The sequence below is a fragment of the Dreissena polymorpha genome, chromosome 1 (genome assembly GCF_020536995.1).
Source record: "Dreissena polymorpha isolate Duluth1 chromosome 1, UMN_Dpol_1.0, whole genome shotgun sequence".
Classification (NCBI taxonomy): Eukaryota; Metazoa; Mollusca; class Bivalvia; order Myida; family Dreissenidae; genus Dreissena; species Dreissena polymorpha.
Genome location: NC_068355.1, coordinates 91345278 through 91363985, shown reverse-complemented (window position 1 = coordinate 91363985; position 18708 = coordinate 91345278). Strand labels below are relative to the sequence as shown.

General features: G+C 35.0%; 3 protein-coding genes across 6 annotated transcripts in view; 2 read left to right on the top strand and 1 right to left on the bottom strand.

Moving 5' to 3' along the window:
- The window catches only part of LOC127840609 (required for meiotic nuclear division protein 1 homolog), a 29980-nt gene extending 24195 nt beyond the window's left edge, over window positions 1–5785 (top strand). For all 3 annotated transcript variants that reach the window (XM_052369028.1, XM_052369036.1, XM_052369021.1), the window contains one exon: window positions 1113–5785. In XM_052369028.1, the coding sequence (XP_052224988.1) occupies window positions 1113–1268 (156 nt within the window). In that variant the 3' untranslated portion in view covers window positions 1269–5785. The remainder of the gene's footprint in view (window positions 1–1112) is intronic.
- A 5376-nt stretch (window positions 5786–11161) lies between these two features.
- LOC127840724 (serine protease inhibitor dipetalogastin-like) lies at window positions 11162–15326 on the bottom strand. 2 transcript variants are annotated; one of them, XM_052369143.1, is made up of 5 exons: window positions 15201–15326; window positions 14813–14897; window positions 13729–13843; window positions 13301–13510; window positions 11162–11310 (listed from the first exon to the last, which is right to left on the bottom strand). In XM_052369143.1, the coding sequence occupies exons 2-5, from the start codon at window positions 14853–14855 to the stop codon at window positions 11238–11240; spliced, it is 441 nt and encodes a 146-aa protein (XP_052225103.1). In that variant the 5' UTR covers window positions 14856–14897; window positions 15201–15326; the 3' UTR covers window positions 11162–11237. The 2 variants fall into 2 exon arrangements, with proteins under 2 accessions (XP_052225103.1, XP_052225109.1); XM_052369149.1 differs by having other exon boundaries at window positions 14813–14908; window positions 15201–15261.
- Window positions 15225–17120, top strand: LOC127840740 (agrin-like). The gene is made up of 4 exons (XM_052369158.1): window positions 15225–15379; window positions 15733–15838; window positions 16445–16663; window positions 16988–17120. Exons 1-4 carry the CDS (start codon window positions 15343–15345, stop codon window positions 17061–17063), a joined length of 438 nt encoding a protein of 145 aa, XP_052225118.1. The 5' UTR covers window positions 15225–15342; the 3' UTR covers window positions 17064–17120.
- The last annotated feature ends 1588 nt before the right edge of the window (window positions 17121–18708 follow it).

Below are 18708 nucleotides of genomic sequence, written 5' to 3'. Positions count from 1 at the left end.
GTCCTAATGATATCTTGGATGAGTTTGAAAACGGTTTTTGTTGCTTAAAAAACATGGCCACCAGGGGGCGAGGCATTTTTTACTAATATGGCTTTATATCATGCTTTTGTAAAACCTTGTTAACACTCTAGAGGCCACATTTATTGTCCGATCATCATGATACTTGGTCAGATCATTTGTCCCAATGATATCTTGGATGAGTTCTAAAATGGCTCCGGTTGGTAGAAAAACATGGCCGCCAAGGGGGCAGGGCATTTTTCCTTATATAGCTATAGTTAAACCTTGTAAACACTCTAGAAGCTGCATTTATTGTACGTTCATCATGAAACTTCGTCAGAAGATTTGTCCAAATGATATTTTTTACAAGTTCATAAATGGTTCCAGTTGCTTGAAAAACATGGCCACCAGTGGGCTTGGCATTTTTCCTTATTTGGACTTATGAATCTTCATGAAATTTTGTCAGTATATTTGTTTAAATTATATCTTGGATGTGTATGAAAATGGTTCTGGTCTGTTGAAACACATGGCTGCCAGGGTGTTCACTAGTCATGAAAGGTGGTAAGAACATTTTGTTCTAATGACATCTTGGGCTGCACAGAACAGGTCAGTTCCTTTGAATCTCAGGTGAGCGACTTTGGGCCTTTCAGGCCCTCTTGTTTAAGATTAGCTCATTTTGACACTGTAAATTAAAATAATGTGAATGTTAATGTGCTTGTGACCAAGGTTGTGCTATCTGAGCCATAACAGCGGCCTTTGTAGTTTATTTAAATCTTCATTATGTCTAACAACATTATATCAGAAGTGTTGCAATTAAGTCTGAAAGTCTGTCATACATTACATTTTGGACATGCTCTGTAAAAAAGGGGTCTAATTCATATGCGTAAAGTGTCTTCCCAAATTAGACTGTGCAGTCTGCACAGGTTAATCAGGGACAGCACTTTCTGGCTGAATTGGATTTTTGCTAAGAAGAGACTTTTATAAAAAAGAAAATCATTAAAGTTGAAAGTGTTGTCCCTGATTAGCCTATGCGGACTGCACAGGCTAATCTGGTACGGCACTTTACGCACATGCATTAAACCCACTTTTCACAGGGCCCATACATCTTTTTCCAGGTTTTGTTTGAATGCCTGCACTATGCTGAAAGGTTTGGCTGGATTCCTGTACCAAGCCAGGTCTCTGACCCAAGACCTCTGGTGCTGAGCTCTAACAGACGAGTACCAGCAGAATCCTCATCTGACAGTCTGGTACCCAGCGTAAAGTCAGATTAATAGGTTTCAACTGTATATATTACACCCAACCAACTATTGAACAGCAATTGTATTTAGCTTGTGTATGCCTCTTTAAGAAGTGTTTGATGTAAGCTTTACTTGAATGTTCATTTTCATGATGTTTTTTACATTCTATATCGTTTGTTGTGGTGCATCTGAATCAATATTTGGTGATGTTTTTGATGCTAGTTCAAGAGTTTTTTTAACAAGTTGTAAAACATGAGGGAGTTATCAACTTTTTATTTGTTATTTACGGAAAAAGGGCTCTCTGAAAAAAGTTAAAACGTTGTGATAACTTATTTGTACAAATGTTGGGTTTTGAGTCCAGCATGCATAATGTATATTAGCGAATACGACTTAAGAAGGGAACTATAATAATTTGTAAATATTTTAATGTTTTGTAAGCCCTGTAGTTTATTCTTTTCAGTAACCAAAGTATATGTGTCAGTTATTTTAGCTCCACTATTCACAGAATTGTCTGAGCATGACTACTTACCCATTTTAAACACTTTACAACATCTCAATGTCACTGTTTCTCCCACAGTTATTCAACTTGCCACACATATGATAGCACATTATGTGAGGTCACTGACAAAGTTCTACAAGTGCATATACGCCCCATTTTTATGTCCCCCACCACTATAGTGGGGGACATATTGTTTTTGCCCTGTCTGTTGGTTGGTTTGTTCGTTGGTTTGTGTGTTTGTTTGTGCAAACTTTAACATTTGCAATAACTTTGCAATATTTAAGATAGCAACTTCATATTTGGCATGCATGTGTATCTCATAGAGCTGCATTTTTGAGAGGTGAAAGGTCAAGGTCATCCTTCAAGGTCAAAGGTCAAATATATGAGTCAAAATCGCTTATTTAATGTACACATTTGCAGTATTGAAGATAGCAACTTGATATTTGGCATGCATGTGTATCTCATGGAGCTGCACATTGTGAGTGGTGAAAGGTCAAGGTCATCATTCAAGGTCAAAGGTCAAATATATAGGGACATAGTGTTTCACAAACACATTGCTTGTTATCCCACGCCATAGGCGGAGGGATATTGTTTTGACGTTGTCCGTCCGTCCGTCTAGCACTTTTGTGTCCGGAGCCATATCTTGGAAGTGCTTTGGCAGATTTCAATGAAACTTTTTTTTTTTTAACATACATCTCAATTACATCATGATTCTACATATTAACAAATATAACATAGTTCATCGGTTACATATATACTTGAGTATTATTTACATTCACTATTAATGCACACATAAGTTATTCAGGTTACTAACAACAATAATATGTTAACATCCATGTTTTTATGCTTCATATCCTTACCAGAAAATAAATTGTTGAGATGATGCTATAAATTTTTGTTGAGATTGAAAAAGGGGAGAAGATTAGTTAATTAAGGAATGGGAAAATAATTTAGAAAAAAAATCAAAAGACACGCTATGTTTGTGACTTTAGCGGAAAAACACACTGAATTTCTGTGTGCTTAAAATACGCACTTACTTGTTTTTGACGATTATCTTAAAAGAAGAAAAGGGAAAGGAGACAGGAATAAACAAAACTAAAACAGAAGTATCATAAGAAAAAAAAAGGCTATAGGCAAGATTCTTTAAGGAGTTAATACAAAATTGTACCATTTTTTATTGTGTTGATCAAGTTTATCTTTTCTAAAGGCAATTTGCTTCTCTAATTTTCGATCTTAGAGCGTTTTTGAAAAACTCGAAGTTTGGCTTTTCCGTTCTTGATTTAGAACTGAATATGTAAGAATTCATCAGAATTATTATATAATTTATTACTTGATTATTTGAGCCTCTTTTTGTGGTACCAAATAAAATATCATTTACATTTAGATCAATTTGTAATTGTTTGCTGATTAAGAACAATGTTAGCTCCCTCCATATGTGTTGTACAGAATTACATTCATATACAACATGTATAATTGTTTCCTTAAAACTTGAGGAAAAGCTGCAGAGACTTGAAGCTACTAATTTTAATTTATACAAATATGCATTAGTGGGTAATATGAAATGAAGGATCTTGTATTGGAAATTGCGTAAATTATTATCGATGGTGGCTTTAAATGGCTTTTAATGGTGTCAAATAAGCATGTTTCCAGTCAATGCTATGTTCATATGAGGACATTATTTGTTCCCATTTACTTTCTTGTTTGGATTTATTTTCATCTAAAGTTTGTTGTAGATAATACAAGTATTTACACACTTTTTAGTTGTTTGTACATTTTGTAGTAATGTGTTATTATTAAAGTTGACAGATTCCATTTCAGATAGTTTTTGTTTGTAAGCTATTGGGATACTTTGGATGAGTGTGCAATATTTAAGAAAATCTGTTGAGGGTAATTCATAAAAGTTTTTAAATGCTTCAAATGTATAATAGTTTTTTGACCTAAAGTCATATATGTGTTCTAAAAACTTTATTCCCTTATTACACCAGTTAAGGTAAAAAAGGTATTTTGGTTATTTTCTATTGTTGAGTTATTCCATATAATCGTTTTGTTTACATGCCTTGCTTTTTCAGTTGATTTAATCGTGTTCCAAGACAAAATAACATCTCTGAGGAATACATTTTTAAAGTTTGAAACAATATGATTGTCATTAAGTGAACATTCAAATACAAGATTTTCGCCATATTTATCGAGTTCGTTTTGATAGAAAATTTTCCACTGCCCTGTATTGTTCATATAAGTTAATCTTTTTACCCAACTAGCCTTATTTGCATGTATAAGGGCACTAATAACAATGCGTTTCAGCCCTCCCTGTTATATTGGTTTAACAAGAGTTGTTCTTTTTATTTTTTCAGGTTTACAATTCCACACGAATTGGAATATAGATGCATAAATGTTTTTTATTATATCATGATTAGGGGTTGGAAGTGCTGAAAATGTATACATAATTTTTGGTAGGGCAAATGTTTTAACCACCGTGACTTTTCCAAGAAGTGTTAATTTTCTGTGTTGCCACTGTTTTAAACAATTTTTAAAGGCTTGCAATTTTGGTTGAAAGTTTTTGTATATATCAAGATTTTCATCATTTGTAAAGTAAAAGCCAAGTGTTTTGGCTTCTTCAGAGGTCCAAGAAAAATGTTTGTGTTTATCAAATTTAATTTGTGTTTTTTTTAGTGAACCAACGCGCATTACTATGGATATTTTCGTATTTAGTTTGAGTCCAGATATTTCACTGAATTCTTGAATGGTATCTATCAGTGCTGAGAACGAATTGGGTGTTCCATCTGTCAGATACGTTGTATCATCTGCGAAAAGCGTTTGCTTGATTTCTTGTTCTTTTATTTTTATTCCATGTATATCTGCATTTTTTTCAATACAGTTCGACAATCTTTCTATGTTTAATATAAAAAGTGTTGTTGACAACGAACAGCCTTGTTTTACTCCTCTTTGAATAGAGATTGGTTCAGATAAATATCCGTTATTTATGATTATGGTACTTATGTCCGTGTAAAATAATGTAATCCATTGTATGAGCTCATTTCCAAAATTAAAATGTTTAAGGCTTTTTAACATGAAATCATGATCTAAACTGTCAAATGCCTTTTCATAGTCTGCAAAGAAAAGTAGGCCTGGCTTGTTATTGTTATTAAGATAGTGTATAGTTTAAAAAATTGTTCGGACGTTTTTGCCGATAAATCTGCCTTTAATGAATCCAGTTTGTCTTGATTCAACAATAGATGAAATAACTTTTTTATTCTGTTTGCTATTGTTTTTGTCGCAATTTTATAATCAACGTTTAATAAACTTAAGGGTCTCCAATTATCAAGTGAATCAAGATTCTTCCCTGGTTTGGGAATCATTGTAAGAATACATTGTACTTTGTTTTTGAAGTTGAGTTAATTGTCCATTTACAAAGGAATGGTTTATAGAATTAATATAATAAGTTTTGATAACTTCCCAAAATACTTTGTAAAATTCTGCTAACAAACCGTCTGAGCCAGGACTTCTATTGTTATCCATCTCTTTTAAAGCGTTCAAACATTCATATTCTGTGAGCAAGCCGTCACATGATTGTTTCTCGCTTGTTTTCTGTGAGTTTTTTAATATTTAAATTAAAGAAATGTGAATTATTAAGAGTATTTATATCAGTGTATTTTTTCTTGCTATAAAGGTTTGCGTAAAAGTTCTTTTTGTTCATTCAATATAGAGTTTGTGTCTGTGACTTCAATGTTGTTTTTTGTTAACTTATGAATGGTTTTACTTTCGTAATGTCTTTTTTCAAGATTTGCAAAGTATTTGGTATTTTTCTCATTATGCTCAACGTGTATAGCTCTTGCTCTTACTAACATGCCATTTATTTTCTCATCTATAATTTTTTCGTATTCTATTTTTGTTTCTTTAATTAATTTTAGTATTGTTTCGTCATTATGAGTGTCCTTATTTAATTTGTTCTCTAGTGAATCTAATTTGTAAATAAGATTTTGTTCTTTTTCCTGGTTTTGTTTTTTTGTCATTGAAGAGAATTTTATACTTATGTTTCTTACAGTTCCTTTTATAAGTTTTCCTTTTATAAGTTCCCACAAGGTATTGGGTTACAGTTTGTGTTGTTTTCTACAACGCTATTAATTTCTTGCTTAATTTGATTCTGATAATCTTCATTTAAAAGCATGGCATTGTTTAGTTTAAAGTAACCAGGTCCTTTTTGTTGTAGTCTATTGTCTCTAATAATTTCAATCAAAGAGTGGTCGGTTTTGTATCCTGGTTTTATTTTTGCGATATTTATGATGTTACATATATTTTTGGAGATTAAGTAGTAATCCAGTCTACAAAAAATGGCTGGTTTTCCCCTTGCATGCCAAGTTTAGCATTTTGTCTCTGGGTGAAGTGCTCGCCAAATTTCTATCAGATCGCATGATTTCAATGAAACTTGGTATGAGTATAGATATATATGGATAAGAGGATGATGCACGCCTAATGGCATTGTACACCATCTGTTATTAACAGAGTTATGGCCCTTTGTATCTTGGAAAAATGCTTTTTTGTATCTGGAGCAATATCTTGGAAGTGCTTTGGCTGATTTCATTAAAACTTGGTATTAGTATATATATGGATAACAGGATGATGCACGCCAAATGGCATTGTACACCATTGGATAATAAAGGTGTGATGGCCCTTTGTATCTTGAAAAAATGCTTTTTTGAGTGTCAAATATAACACTTTTGTGTAAAGAAGCATATTGGCGGGGGATATCAATTCAACGAATTTGCTTGTTGTGTTTATAATTTTGGTTGAGGCAAATCTAAAACATCTCTATATCACTGTTTCTACGGCTACGGCAGGTATTCAACTGAAACTTCCCATTTATGTTCAGGGTGAGGTCACTATCTAAGTTTCATAACACTGACCTGCAATTTATCAGAATTTGCTCCTGTTATACAGGTATAGGAAAGGGAAAACATCTCCACAGCAATATTTCTACTCACAGTATTCAATTGATATGTTACACATGTGTAAATGATTATAATAGAAGTCACTGATCAAGTTCCATAACTATAAAGTGCAATTAAGCAGAGTTATACTTCTTTTTGCACTTAGATAATTTATGTTTTTGTGTGGATGCAATTTCTCCAAATGTACAAATATTGAACTGAAACATTACCAATGTGTTCAGAATCTTTATTTATATTCATCATTATTTTAGCATTGTTATGCCCCCTTTTTTCTTTTTAAGGTTTGCTGTAAGTGAAATTCAAGTTAAAGATTGCATGCAACAAGGACACATCAATGTAACTCATACAGATATTCATTTTACACTTCCATCATGTCTTTGTGATCATCATATAAGGTCTCAGACCAAGGTCCACAACATTAACTTGCAATATTGCAGAATTATGCCGCTCTTTGTACGTCAGTGGAATGTCTGCTTGTAAGCAACTCCATATCATTTTATCTACGAAATATATTAAAAAAGAAGTTTACATGTGGGTTTTTCAGGTTCTTTATAAACAGTCGCTGAGTAGAACCTATAACTTTGAACAGCTTTTTTTAAATGATCATGCCATCTTATGTACTTGTAAAAGTCTTTTTATGGCTTGCATGCAATTTAAAATTTAGGTTTAAATGCCCATTAACACTCATAATGAATAAATATTTCGTACAAAATTTCGAAAATCTAAATTAAAATAGTATTACCCCGGTATTACTGGTTCATTACATGATTTACAATATGATGAGAAATGTATTTCACACAGTGTTATATATCTAATTACATGTAAAAAATAAAATGAACAAGATGTCAGACAAATAAATCAGAAAGTATCTTGCAGAATTAATAAACATAGATTCAATATCAGGAACTGCTAAATAATGATAAAATCCTATTCAACATGTTGCTATGCATTTTGTCTGTACATGTACCAACAAGTATGGTTCTTTGTCTAATGGTGTTGTTGCAAAATAGTCTAGACCATTTATGCAAGGAGACATTTGGAATACGTAAATTAAAAACTATTATTCCTACCGTCTACAGAATTAACTGCTTTATGATATACAGAACATTATCATAGTTAACATATACATCTGATGTTTTTTTTTCTAAATATATACATTATAGTATTACTTATAGGCTGTTGTGTCAACTCTGATCCATCTTTGTATTATGTAATATTGTGTTTTATCTTATATTATTTTTCTGCTAAACTATTTTTGTTGCTGCATGATGTTGATGTGTTTTGTTGCTGTATGACGTTTATGCCACATAGTGTGTTTATGTTTTTATGAAAAGTATTGATTAACTCTATAGCCATAACATGTTTAGTATTTAAGAAATTAAAGTAAACAAAAATAGCATGTTTGTACGGTCTGTTTTTGTTATTTACACTTATTGCACTAATAATTGTATAACGTGCTAACTGCTCTTCCTTCTTACTACAATAATTTATTTTATTTCTCTATATTTGGGTCTTTTTATGGCCATTTTTATGATTGCATTTTGATTGAGTATACTTTGTATAACCACTGCTTACACTTAACATTTTGCCAATCGTGACAGGCTATAAATTGTTATCAAACACTGTGCATCAAGGACAAAACTCATTATATTGTTGCACATATCTTGGTAAAGCACATTTCTATGATAGGATCTGACAAAAAGTGTCATTTCATTCCATCTTTTATAATTAAAAAAACCCAGCCTTGGGCCAGTATAAAATTTAATACATGTATATGCATATTGATCTCATTTCGCATATGGCACCATGTTATGTTAAAGCCGTCATAAAACCAAATAGAGCCGCTGGAAATGCTAAAAAATACTTTTCAGGCATTGATACACCAGTATAGTATAAGCAAAGACTTATCAATATACATGTATATTGATAAGTCTTTGGTATAAGCAGTTTCTATACTTACTATTAGCACCTCAAATTGCAAACAAGAAAAGGGTCTAAAGACGAGACCAAAATAAATCTATTAATTGTTGTTGTTTTTCCTCAAAATGTGTTGAGTAATCTTATTTACTTTAAACACCAGTTTCACGGCCGTTAATCACGCACGCCACCTCTTTGTAACTCGCCTGAGCTTTTGTCCGTCGTCCGTCGTCAACCTTTTGCCCTGTGAACACATTAGAGGCAACATTTATTTCCGATCTTCATGAAACTTGGTCAGAACATTTGTCCCATTGATACCTCGACTGAGTTCGAAACTGGGTCAAAAACTAGGTCAAAAAAGAGAAAAACCTTGTGAACACTGTAGAAGTCACATTTGATGCCAAATCTTCATGTAACTTTGTCAAAATGTTTGTCTAAACGATATGTTGGTTGATTTCAAAAATGGTTCCAGCCCGTTGAAAAACATGGCCTCCGGGGGGGGGGGCGGGGCAGTATTCCTTATATGGCTATAGAGAAACTTAATGAACACTCTAGAAGTTGCAATATTTGCCCAATCATCATGAAACTTGGTGGAAACATTGGTTTTATTGATATCTCGGACGAGTTTGAAAATGGTCCAGATCGGTGATAAAACATGGCCGCCAGTGGGCGGGGCATTTTTCTCTATGTGTATATAGTGAAAACTCTAGAAGTCACATTTTTGGTCCAATCTTCATGAAATTTTGTCAGAACATGTGTTTTCTGGATATAACGGTTGTGTTCGAAAATGGTTACGTTTGCTTGAAAAACATGGCTGCCAAGGGGCAGGGCATTTTTCCTTATATGGCTATATATGGCTATGGTAAAATCTTGTTAACACTATAGAGGCCATATTTATTGTCTGATCTTTATGAAATTTGGTCAGAAGATTCATCCCAATAATATCTTGGACGAGTTTCGAAAAATGATGCCGGTTGGTTGAAAAACATGGCTGCCAGGGGGCGGGGCATTTTTCCTTATATGGCTATAGTAAAACCTTGTTAACACTCTAGAGTACACATTTATTTTCCGATCTTCATGAAACTTGCTCAGAAGATTTTTTCCAATGATATCTTGGACGAGTTAAAAAATGGTAACCTTTGCTTGAAAAGCATGGCTGCCAAGGTGCGGGACATTTTGCCTTATATGGCTATAGTAAAATCTTGTTAACACTCTAGAGGCCACATTTATTTCCATTCTTCATGAAACTTGGTCAGAAGATTCATCCCAATAATATCTTGGAAGAGTTCGAAAATGATGCCGGTTGGTTGAAAAACATGGCCGCCAGGGGGCGGGGCATTTTTCCTTATATGGCTCTAGTAAAACCTTGTTAAACTCTAGAGGCCAACTTTATTTTTCGATCTTCATGAAACATTGTCAGAAGATTTGTCCCAATAATATCTTGTTATCTCAGGTGAGCGACTTTGGGCCTTTCAGACCCCCTTGTTTGAGATGCAATAATAAATGAGCCAATGCAACTTCCGAGGTGGCAGGCACTCAGGCCCGGATGTTTTGAAATTTCATTGATAATTTTACATGGGGATAAGAATGTCTTTTAAAGTAATCGCCTGCGTATTCCTGTGTATTTCTAAACATTCAATATTGATAAAAGAAAGTTTACATTCAGCCTGCGCCTTTTTATATTGCTATCAATGTAGAAAATGTGTATCAAAATTAAATATGACCCTTGTTCTTAGAAAACTGGGCTTAATACATGTGCGTAAAGTGATCCATGATTAGCCTGTGCAGTCCGCACAGGCTAATCAGGTACGACACTTTCCGCCTAAACTTGATTATCGGTAAGGAAGGACTTCCTTAAAACTAAAAATACCATAAAAGCGGAAAATGTCGTCCCTGATAAGCCTGTGCGGACTGCATAGGCTAATCTGGGACGACACTTTACGCACATGCATTTAGCCCAGTTTTCTCAGAACGCGACTCATATGCTTGCAATAAGCATGATGCAATTGTTTATGATCCATGTTTGTATAAGTTACTGTTAAATCCCGATCATATGACGTGTGTTGCAGAAACTGGTTTGATGTGAGCCTTTTCATCTTTGTGAACTTTCTCCCTTACATGTGTTGTCAACGAAAGCATGTTAGTTGCAGGCCTTTAAGTTATAACCTATTCAACATTATGATGTCTCCTTGTAAATTGGTAACTTCGGTCCGTTGATCCTTAAATTATATGGAATTTTTGCTGCTATAATTTTTTTATGGGTACTTTATGTGAATTCATTGACAAACCTGTTCAAATTTTCCAAACCATATCAATGACTCATCCTGAAACGTATTTATATTTAACATTTAGCATCGTACTTTTTCTTCGCGCTTTCGTAATGTTGTGTTGTATGCGAAATCTTGTCCAAAATCTAAGTAATATATTATATTCAGCTTTCTAGCCATGATCAATTCATTTAAAGATCTGTAGAACTGCGGAACAAACATAACGAAACAAGTCTACTTTCATTGATAATGCCATACAGTTCATTTATGGCGATGGGATTGAACATAACACATGCGTATTGACCGTGTCTGTAAGTATTGATTAAAATCAAATACAAGAAATGTATAAGGTCTGGTGTGTAGTAGGGCGTCTTCACGGGGTACAGTCACCGTATGATACCACTGAGATGTCGCGGTGTGTGCACTTCGCCTTCTCGTACTCGCAACTGAAACAACCAATGAGATAAATATAGTATCAGCAACCAATGAGATAAATATAGTATCAGCAACCAACGAGATAAATATAGTATCAGCAACTAACGAGATAAATATAGTATCTCAAGCACGTCTGTAGCGGGTCTTAAAGGGATCTTTTCACGGTTTGGTAAATTGACAAAATTGAAAAAAGTTGTTTCAGATTCGCAAATTTTCGGTTTAGTTATGATATTTGTGAGGAAACAGTATTACTGAACATTTGCCATGGTCTAATATAGCCATTATATGCATCTTTTGACGATTTAAAAACCTAAAAAGTATAAAGCTTTGCAACGCGAAACGATTGAATAATTTGGAGACTTCTGTTGTTGTCGTTAAAATTTGTGAAAGTACGAAGATTGCTTATATAACGTATAAAATACGCATTTTATGTATGCTTGGCAGGATAGCTCAGTTGGCTTATGCGTTTTTACTTCAGGATTCCGGGGGGTCACTGGTTCGAGCCCTGCTGCGGGCTACTTTTTTTCCTTTTTTAAATTTTATTTTTGATTTTTTACTGGAGCTTTTAAAATGTAATGTTTACATTTACCAATATTAAGCATTTAATGACAAACTTTAACACATGCCAAAATCTGTGAAAAGGCCCCTTTAAGCAGTTGTCAATATATGATGCGTACGTTTTCTTTCTTAAAGGGATCTTTTCACGGTTTGGTAAATTGACGAATTTGAAAAAAGTTGTTTCAGATTCGCAAATTTTCGGTTTAGTTATGATATTTGTGAGGAAACAGTATTACTGAACATTTGCCATGGTCTAATATAGCCATTATATGCATCTTTTGACGATTTAAAAACCTAAAACTTATAAAGCGTTGCAACGCGAAACGATTGAATAATTTGGAGAGTTCTGTTGTTGTCGTTTTTAATTTGTGAAACTACGAAGATTGCTTATATAACGTATAAAATACGCTTCTTATGTATGATTGGCAAGATAGCTCAGTTGGCTAATGCGTTTTTACTTCAGGATTCCGGGGGTCACCGGTTCGAGCCCTGCTACGGGCTACTTTTGTTTTCCTTTTTTAAATTATATTTTTGATTTTTTAATTGAGCTTTTAAAATTTAATGTTTATATTTATCAATATAAATCATTTAATGACAAACTTCAAAACATGCCAAAATCTGTGGCCTTTTCACAGATTTTGGCATATTTTGAAGTTTGTCATTAAATGCTTTATATTGATAAATGTAAACATTGGATCTTAAAAGCTCCTGTAAAAAATCAAGAAAAAAAATAAAAAAGGAAAAAAAAGTAGCCGGTACCAGGGCTCGAACCAGTGACGCCCAGAGTCCTGGAGTTAGTCTGAAGTAAAAACGCAATAGCCCTATCGGCTATTCCGCCGGCTATACACAGGTTGAGTATTTATACCTTATATGAGCAATCTTCGTAGTTTCACAAATTTAAACGACTACAACAGAACTCTCCAAATTATTCAATCGTTTTGCGTTGCAACGCTTTATAATTTTTAGGTTCTCAAATCGTCAAAAGATACATATAATGGCTATATTTTACTATGGTAAATGTTCAGTAATACTGTTTCCTCACAAATATCATAACTAAAACGAAAATTTGCGAATCTGGAAAAACTTTTTTCAATTTTGTCAATTTACCAAACCGTGAAAAGATCCCTTTAAATATCAATTTGTAAAGTTGTAATTGACTTAATGTTTTCGACCCTTCTGTGAAGCGCGGAGTACAATACACATCAGTTCAACGTCCTGTGCGATGAATGACCGCCGTAGTATGACTTAAATACTGTTGCAAACGGTCAAACATCCAACAATATATATATATATATATATATATATATATATATATATATATATATATATATATATATATATATATATATATATATATATATATATATATATATATATATATATATATATATATATATATATATATATATATATATATATATATATATACATAAGTTGACTTACTAGTTGCGGTAGGTCCGGCCGTTGCTGGCGCACACCTTTGCCTCCTCTACGGGGCAGTTCATATGACTGAGGCTGGTGCACATGAAGTCCAACACGAGCTCGGCGCCTTTCACCGGGTCTGGTGTCGTGAGGCCGTCCGAGGCGTCACAGGCGCCATAGTGCTTGAGGTTGATGTTTGGGTTCCGGCAGTGGGCCTTGCTGAACTCGCACCTGTGGCAGTGACGGGCATACATAGGAAGTTAGGCCTTAAATTGACATATAAAAATAAAGTTTATTTATACTATATATTATTAACTAATGGTGCGTAAACTGGAACAAATGAACTTAACATAAGAACCCGTATAACGCGAATAATAACAAAAATGGAATAATATGTTCAGCCTCCGGGAACCCAGTATACGACACTCGGAGTGAGAAGTATTTCGTACTTGTTCCTGTATGTGATCAGGTTGGTGCCGCAGGCGAGCTCCTCTTTGAACGTGTTGCAGTCCACGGTGTCCACCGCGATCCACGAACAGCTGTAGAACGTCTCCGCCAGGCAACCTGCAGCCACCAGGCAGGCGCAGGTGAGTAGTGTACAAAACAGAACTTAGAGGAAGTTTAGCAAATAGTTTCACTGTTGAAAAATTGAAAATATTAGGAAGGGAATTTTAAAGAAGCATGCTTTTAAAAATTACTGTAGACCCGCTGTTATTTTGAGAATCATATTGTGCTCAAATAGTACGTTACAACAAACGACACAGCTTCTTGATATACATTGTAGTCATACAGTGACTTCCCGGTACTTGCGGTTATACAGTGACTAGTCGGTGCTTGCTGTCATAAAGTGACTTACCGGTGCTTGCGGTCATAAAGTGACTTACCGATGCTTGCGGTCATAAAGTGACTTACCGGTGCTTGCGGTAATAACGTGACTATCAGATGCTTGCGGTCATAACGTGACCATCAGATGCTTGCGGTCATAACGTGACTTACCGGTGCTTGCGGCCATAACGTGACTTACCGGTGCTTGCGGTCATAAAGTGACTTACCGGTGCTTGCGGTCATATAGTGACTATCGATGATTGCGAAGCATCGGTCACAAAGTGTATAAAGTGGCGCTTGCGGTCTAAAACTATACGGTATTTTTGGTCATACAGTATTTTATTCCCGAGATTTGTTGCGTTCTTACAAAGTAGTAGTTATATAAAAATAAATTAAGGTCTGTACAGCAACAGCATATACACAACATTTTCATCGTAAGGGATTCCAGAACCAGGATATTGTACTTTTAAACTTTTTAAATTGAAGGGAACATATATGTTGGTTTAGTTACAAGTAAATCATGTTTAATTAATACAACAAACCCTTGTGCGGTTTCTTAAACGCACCGCGTCAGATATAAAAACGAATACTAAATATATTTATTAAATCAAATTTAAAGCGACACAGTTCAATTCCAAACGTTTAAAACTGCAACATTTGACCACATTTAAATTAGAAATCAATTTACAATTAGTCGCCTTCACGAACCTTTGAGACAGATGGCGCAAAATATGGCTAGAAGACCCTTCATGGCTGTAGACGCTTCTGATGTGTCCGAGATGGCAAGTGTCGTCTGATAAATAACTGTCCTTAGATAAGGCCAAAGGCCGCCAAAAGGCAAATATTGCGGTAGCAATATTATATCAAGACAATGAAACTTTGACTAAATTAGCAGCTAGAACCTACTAACTTTTTGTATCTTAGCAGGCGTGAGTTGGTTCTCGTGCATATTCTTTTAATTTCTATTAAGCTTCTTTAAGAAGCCAGAATGTCTTAATAAACTATTACATAATAAAAACATGACAAGTCTTAATTCAAACGAAGTTATATGTTATCACATAATAAAGCAACTTTAGTTACAATCTAAACGATTTACCTAATTGTATTCTGGCAGGAACACGTGACTATCGCATATGTAACAGCTCTCCAAAAGGAACATCTAGCACATGTTCTTATCTTAGAGTCGCCTCGTCGCCATAACGTTCAAGTCGTCTCTCTTCTTACAACTATCCGTAACAATGATCAACGTATTTCTTCTATCTCTGTTAGCGTTAGGTAAGTTTATGTTTGTTTAATCCAAATAGATATTAACATGTTTACATAGTAAATACACGTATTCGCATCTTTCCGCCAGTATGAAGTCCCTCTATCGATGCTAACAATTGTATTTTCTACAGGCTTAAACATCGACACTCTTAAACATTATATACGTATAGAAATCATAATCGTAGCAAAGATTTTGACGAGTTTGGTCAGTTATATTAACTTGGTAATATACATGTATTCGTCGAAAGCCAATATAAAGGTTGCTTATAATAATTATTGATTATCACTGTCATTTGGTGAAGACCGTGGTGTTGCTTTATACCAAACTAAATACCACCGGGCACGTGTGTGTTGTGTTGCAGGTGCGCGTGGTCAGGTGCTCAGCTGTGACTGGGTTAGCAACCTGGACTGCACCACGTATGTGTCCGGGCAGGAGTGCGGCACCAACGGCATCACCTACGCAAACAGGTAACACTGCGTATACACAGAGACTTATAACGTACGGTCCTCGAGACACAGGGAATTCGCTATATCGGACTATTATGTTCAATCGACATATGCTTATGAAGAAAATATGATACTAGTCATGAAAATCATGTTTACGTTTCATAGAAATTATTATCTCCGTCATATATTACAGTTTCATTATTTAATTTTGATAGTGACGATGCGAACGCCCCTATGGCGCCGCTTTGAAATAAAATTTCAATATATCATTTGGAAGGTTTACAAATTATCTCCCTTTTAAAGATTATTACTTCCCTTGGATTGTATTTTTTTGACTTTTGACGTTTAAGGATGACCTTGACCTTGATCTTTCACCACTCAAACAGTGCAGCTTCATGAGATACACATGCAAGCCAAATATCATGTTGCTATCTTCAATATTCAAAAAGTTATGACCAAACTTTAAGGAAGGTTAAAGTTTTGGTTAAAGTTTTGGGACACACAATTAATGAATGACAGACAGACAGGCCAAACAACAATATACCCCGATATTTCGATCCGTGGGGCATAATTATAAAAAATTAATGGTTAAAAAATGCCCATCTATAAGTATGCTGCGTTGCGCAGGTGTTACTTCGCGAAGGCGCAATGCAAGGATAGCTCTCTGCACATTCTTCACGACGGCCCGTGCCTACCCTCGGAGTCGAGCACCACGCCCCGCCCCGCGAGCGGCGTCAACGGCAACCAGGCGGTGCTGGACTTCTTCTGCACGGCCCTCAGCCACCAGAACTGCCCCACCGAGACGAACCAGGTGTGCGGGTCAGACAACTGGACATACCAGAACTAGTGAGTGCACCGACCACCGGGGTACTCTTTGTTGTGCTAAGTCATCAAATATTTAATAAACCTGCTAAATTTCATTAAGTATGGAGTAGGTAAGGTAAAAGGCAGTTTTACTTTCCTGTTTCAAAAATATGAATAGACAATAGTATTTAGTTTTGAGTACTTTGTACATGCAACCACTTTCATTGTACGGAAGCAAAAAAGTGCACTATATTTACCGGTACATATGAGTAGTCATTTAAGAACGATTCTGCATGCGTTTTCTACGCCATATAAGAATAATAAGCCAAACGTATTTTTAGATGACGTGTATGTTTGTGCTTTCAGTTGCGAGTTTGACAAGGAACGGTGCACACACCGGGACCTTCAAGTGCTCTACTTCGGGCCTTGCAAGAAACCCTAGGTCTCACGTACACAGCTTGGAATGTAGCAGGCGCTAAATAAACTGTAAATAAGCGTATACGTTTGCCATTCTTTAAACCGAGCAAGAAAACTAATCGCATATGTAGAGCTCGATATAATTTTTATAAGGTTGTGTAATACGATAATTTCATACTTAGAAATATCGCTCGTTTGACGATTTTAACGAAAGTCATCAGCTCTTTATTATGATTACAATGTGATGACGTCTGCGTAGGACGTCATCATTGGTACCCGGTCAAAGTGGCATTAAAATATTATAATTATGATACCTATAAAACACAATATACATTGCAGTAGTTTAACGGCACGTGTTTTCCATCCAAAATCACATTCGTTGACAAACGACGGTTCCTCACGAAATTATGTTAAATACGCATTGAGGTCAGAACATTTTTTAAGCATGTCTTCTGTTTATCTACAAATAAATGTGTTATTGCTTTGGATATGAAAACTCCGTTACTGTTGATCATAGCATTCACATGTACTATCCTTTGCGAAGTCAAATGACCATGTTCGACCCTGCAAATGCTTACCGGGATATACTGATGCGTTAATAGCCGTGGCTAAACGTGGAGATACGATAGACGATTGTCACGTTAACTTAAACGTAGTCTTGTTAACATCTTTCTGTTGTCGTTGTGTCAAAGTAGCATGTCCCTTGTCCGCCGTTATTTGCGTCACGGACTCTGTGTTCTGTTATTCGTTCAACTAAGTTGTTCATGTTCTGTTCTTAATTTTCATTTTGTCTCACGAGGTTGCAAGAAATTGTATCCTGGCGCCACATCATGGCATCCACCTATAGAACAAATACATGTTTGAAATCAATAACGCCATGATTGTAGACATACACTATAAATAACTACAAAGGAAGCAGAACTATTCGAGGTATGGCCGAATATGTATCGGTATATAACCTAAACATGATTTAAAAACAAACTCACTAGGAAGGAATATCATTTGTAGAATAATGGGCAACACCGCAGTTTTACACAAGGATATAATCGTTTTTTTCTCTGTTTCCACTATACCAAGAAAAAGGTGAAAGTTACGTTCTTCGTGAAATTTAAAGCAAAGAAAACATATATCAAATTATTTTTTCAATGACAGAAGTGTTTTCTACATTTAGACAAAGTGTACATTATCTAAGATCATGTTCTAAACCAAGATGTCGTCCAGTTTCAATAAGAAACTTGTGGTTTGAACATCTAAACTTTGCAAATGCTTTTAGGAAGTTGAATGGTATTTTAAGCCAACATGTTTTTCTGGTTCAAGCAATTATTTTTTACATTCTATATATTTCACATCTAGACGAGTCGAATAAACTCAATGACAATTTTGCGTGCTACAACAAATAAGGCGATCTTTAAGCACTTGTAAAAATACATCAACATTACCAACATCCTGCTAAACCCAGATGTAACAAATACCATGATAAATAATATATTTTTAACAGAAGTAGACCAATTAGTCTTTCCGATGCCATCCTGTCGTTTCAACATACTAGTAGTACAACAGTTTGTAGGGTATCTCCCAACCTCCCCTAGAGCCATGCAATTGATGATTGACTTATTCAAAATAATTGTGCAAAATTTAGCCTGGATTTTACCTTTATTTCCAGAAAAGGT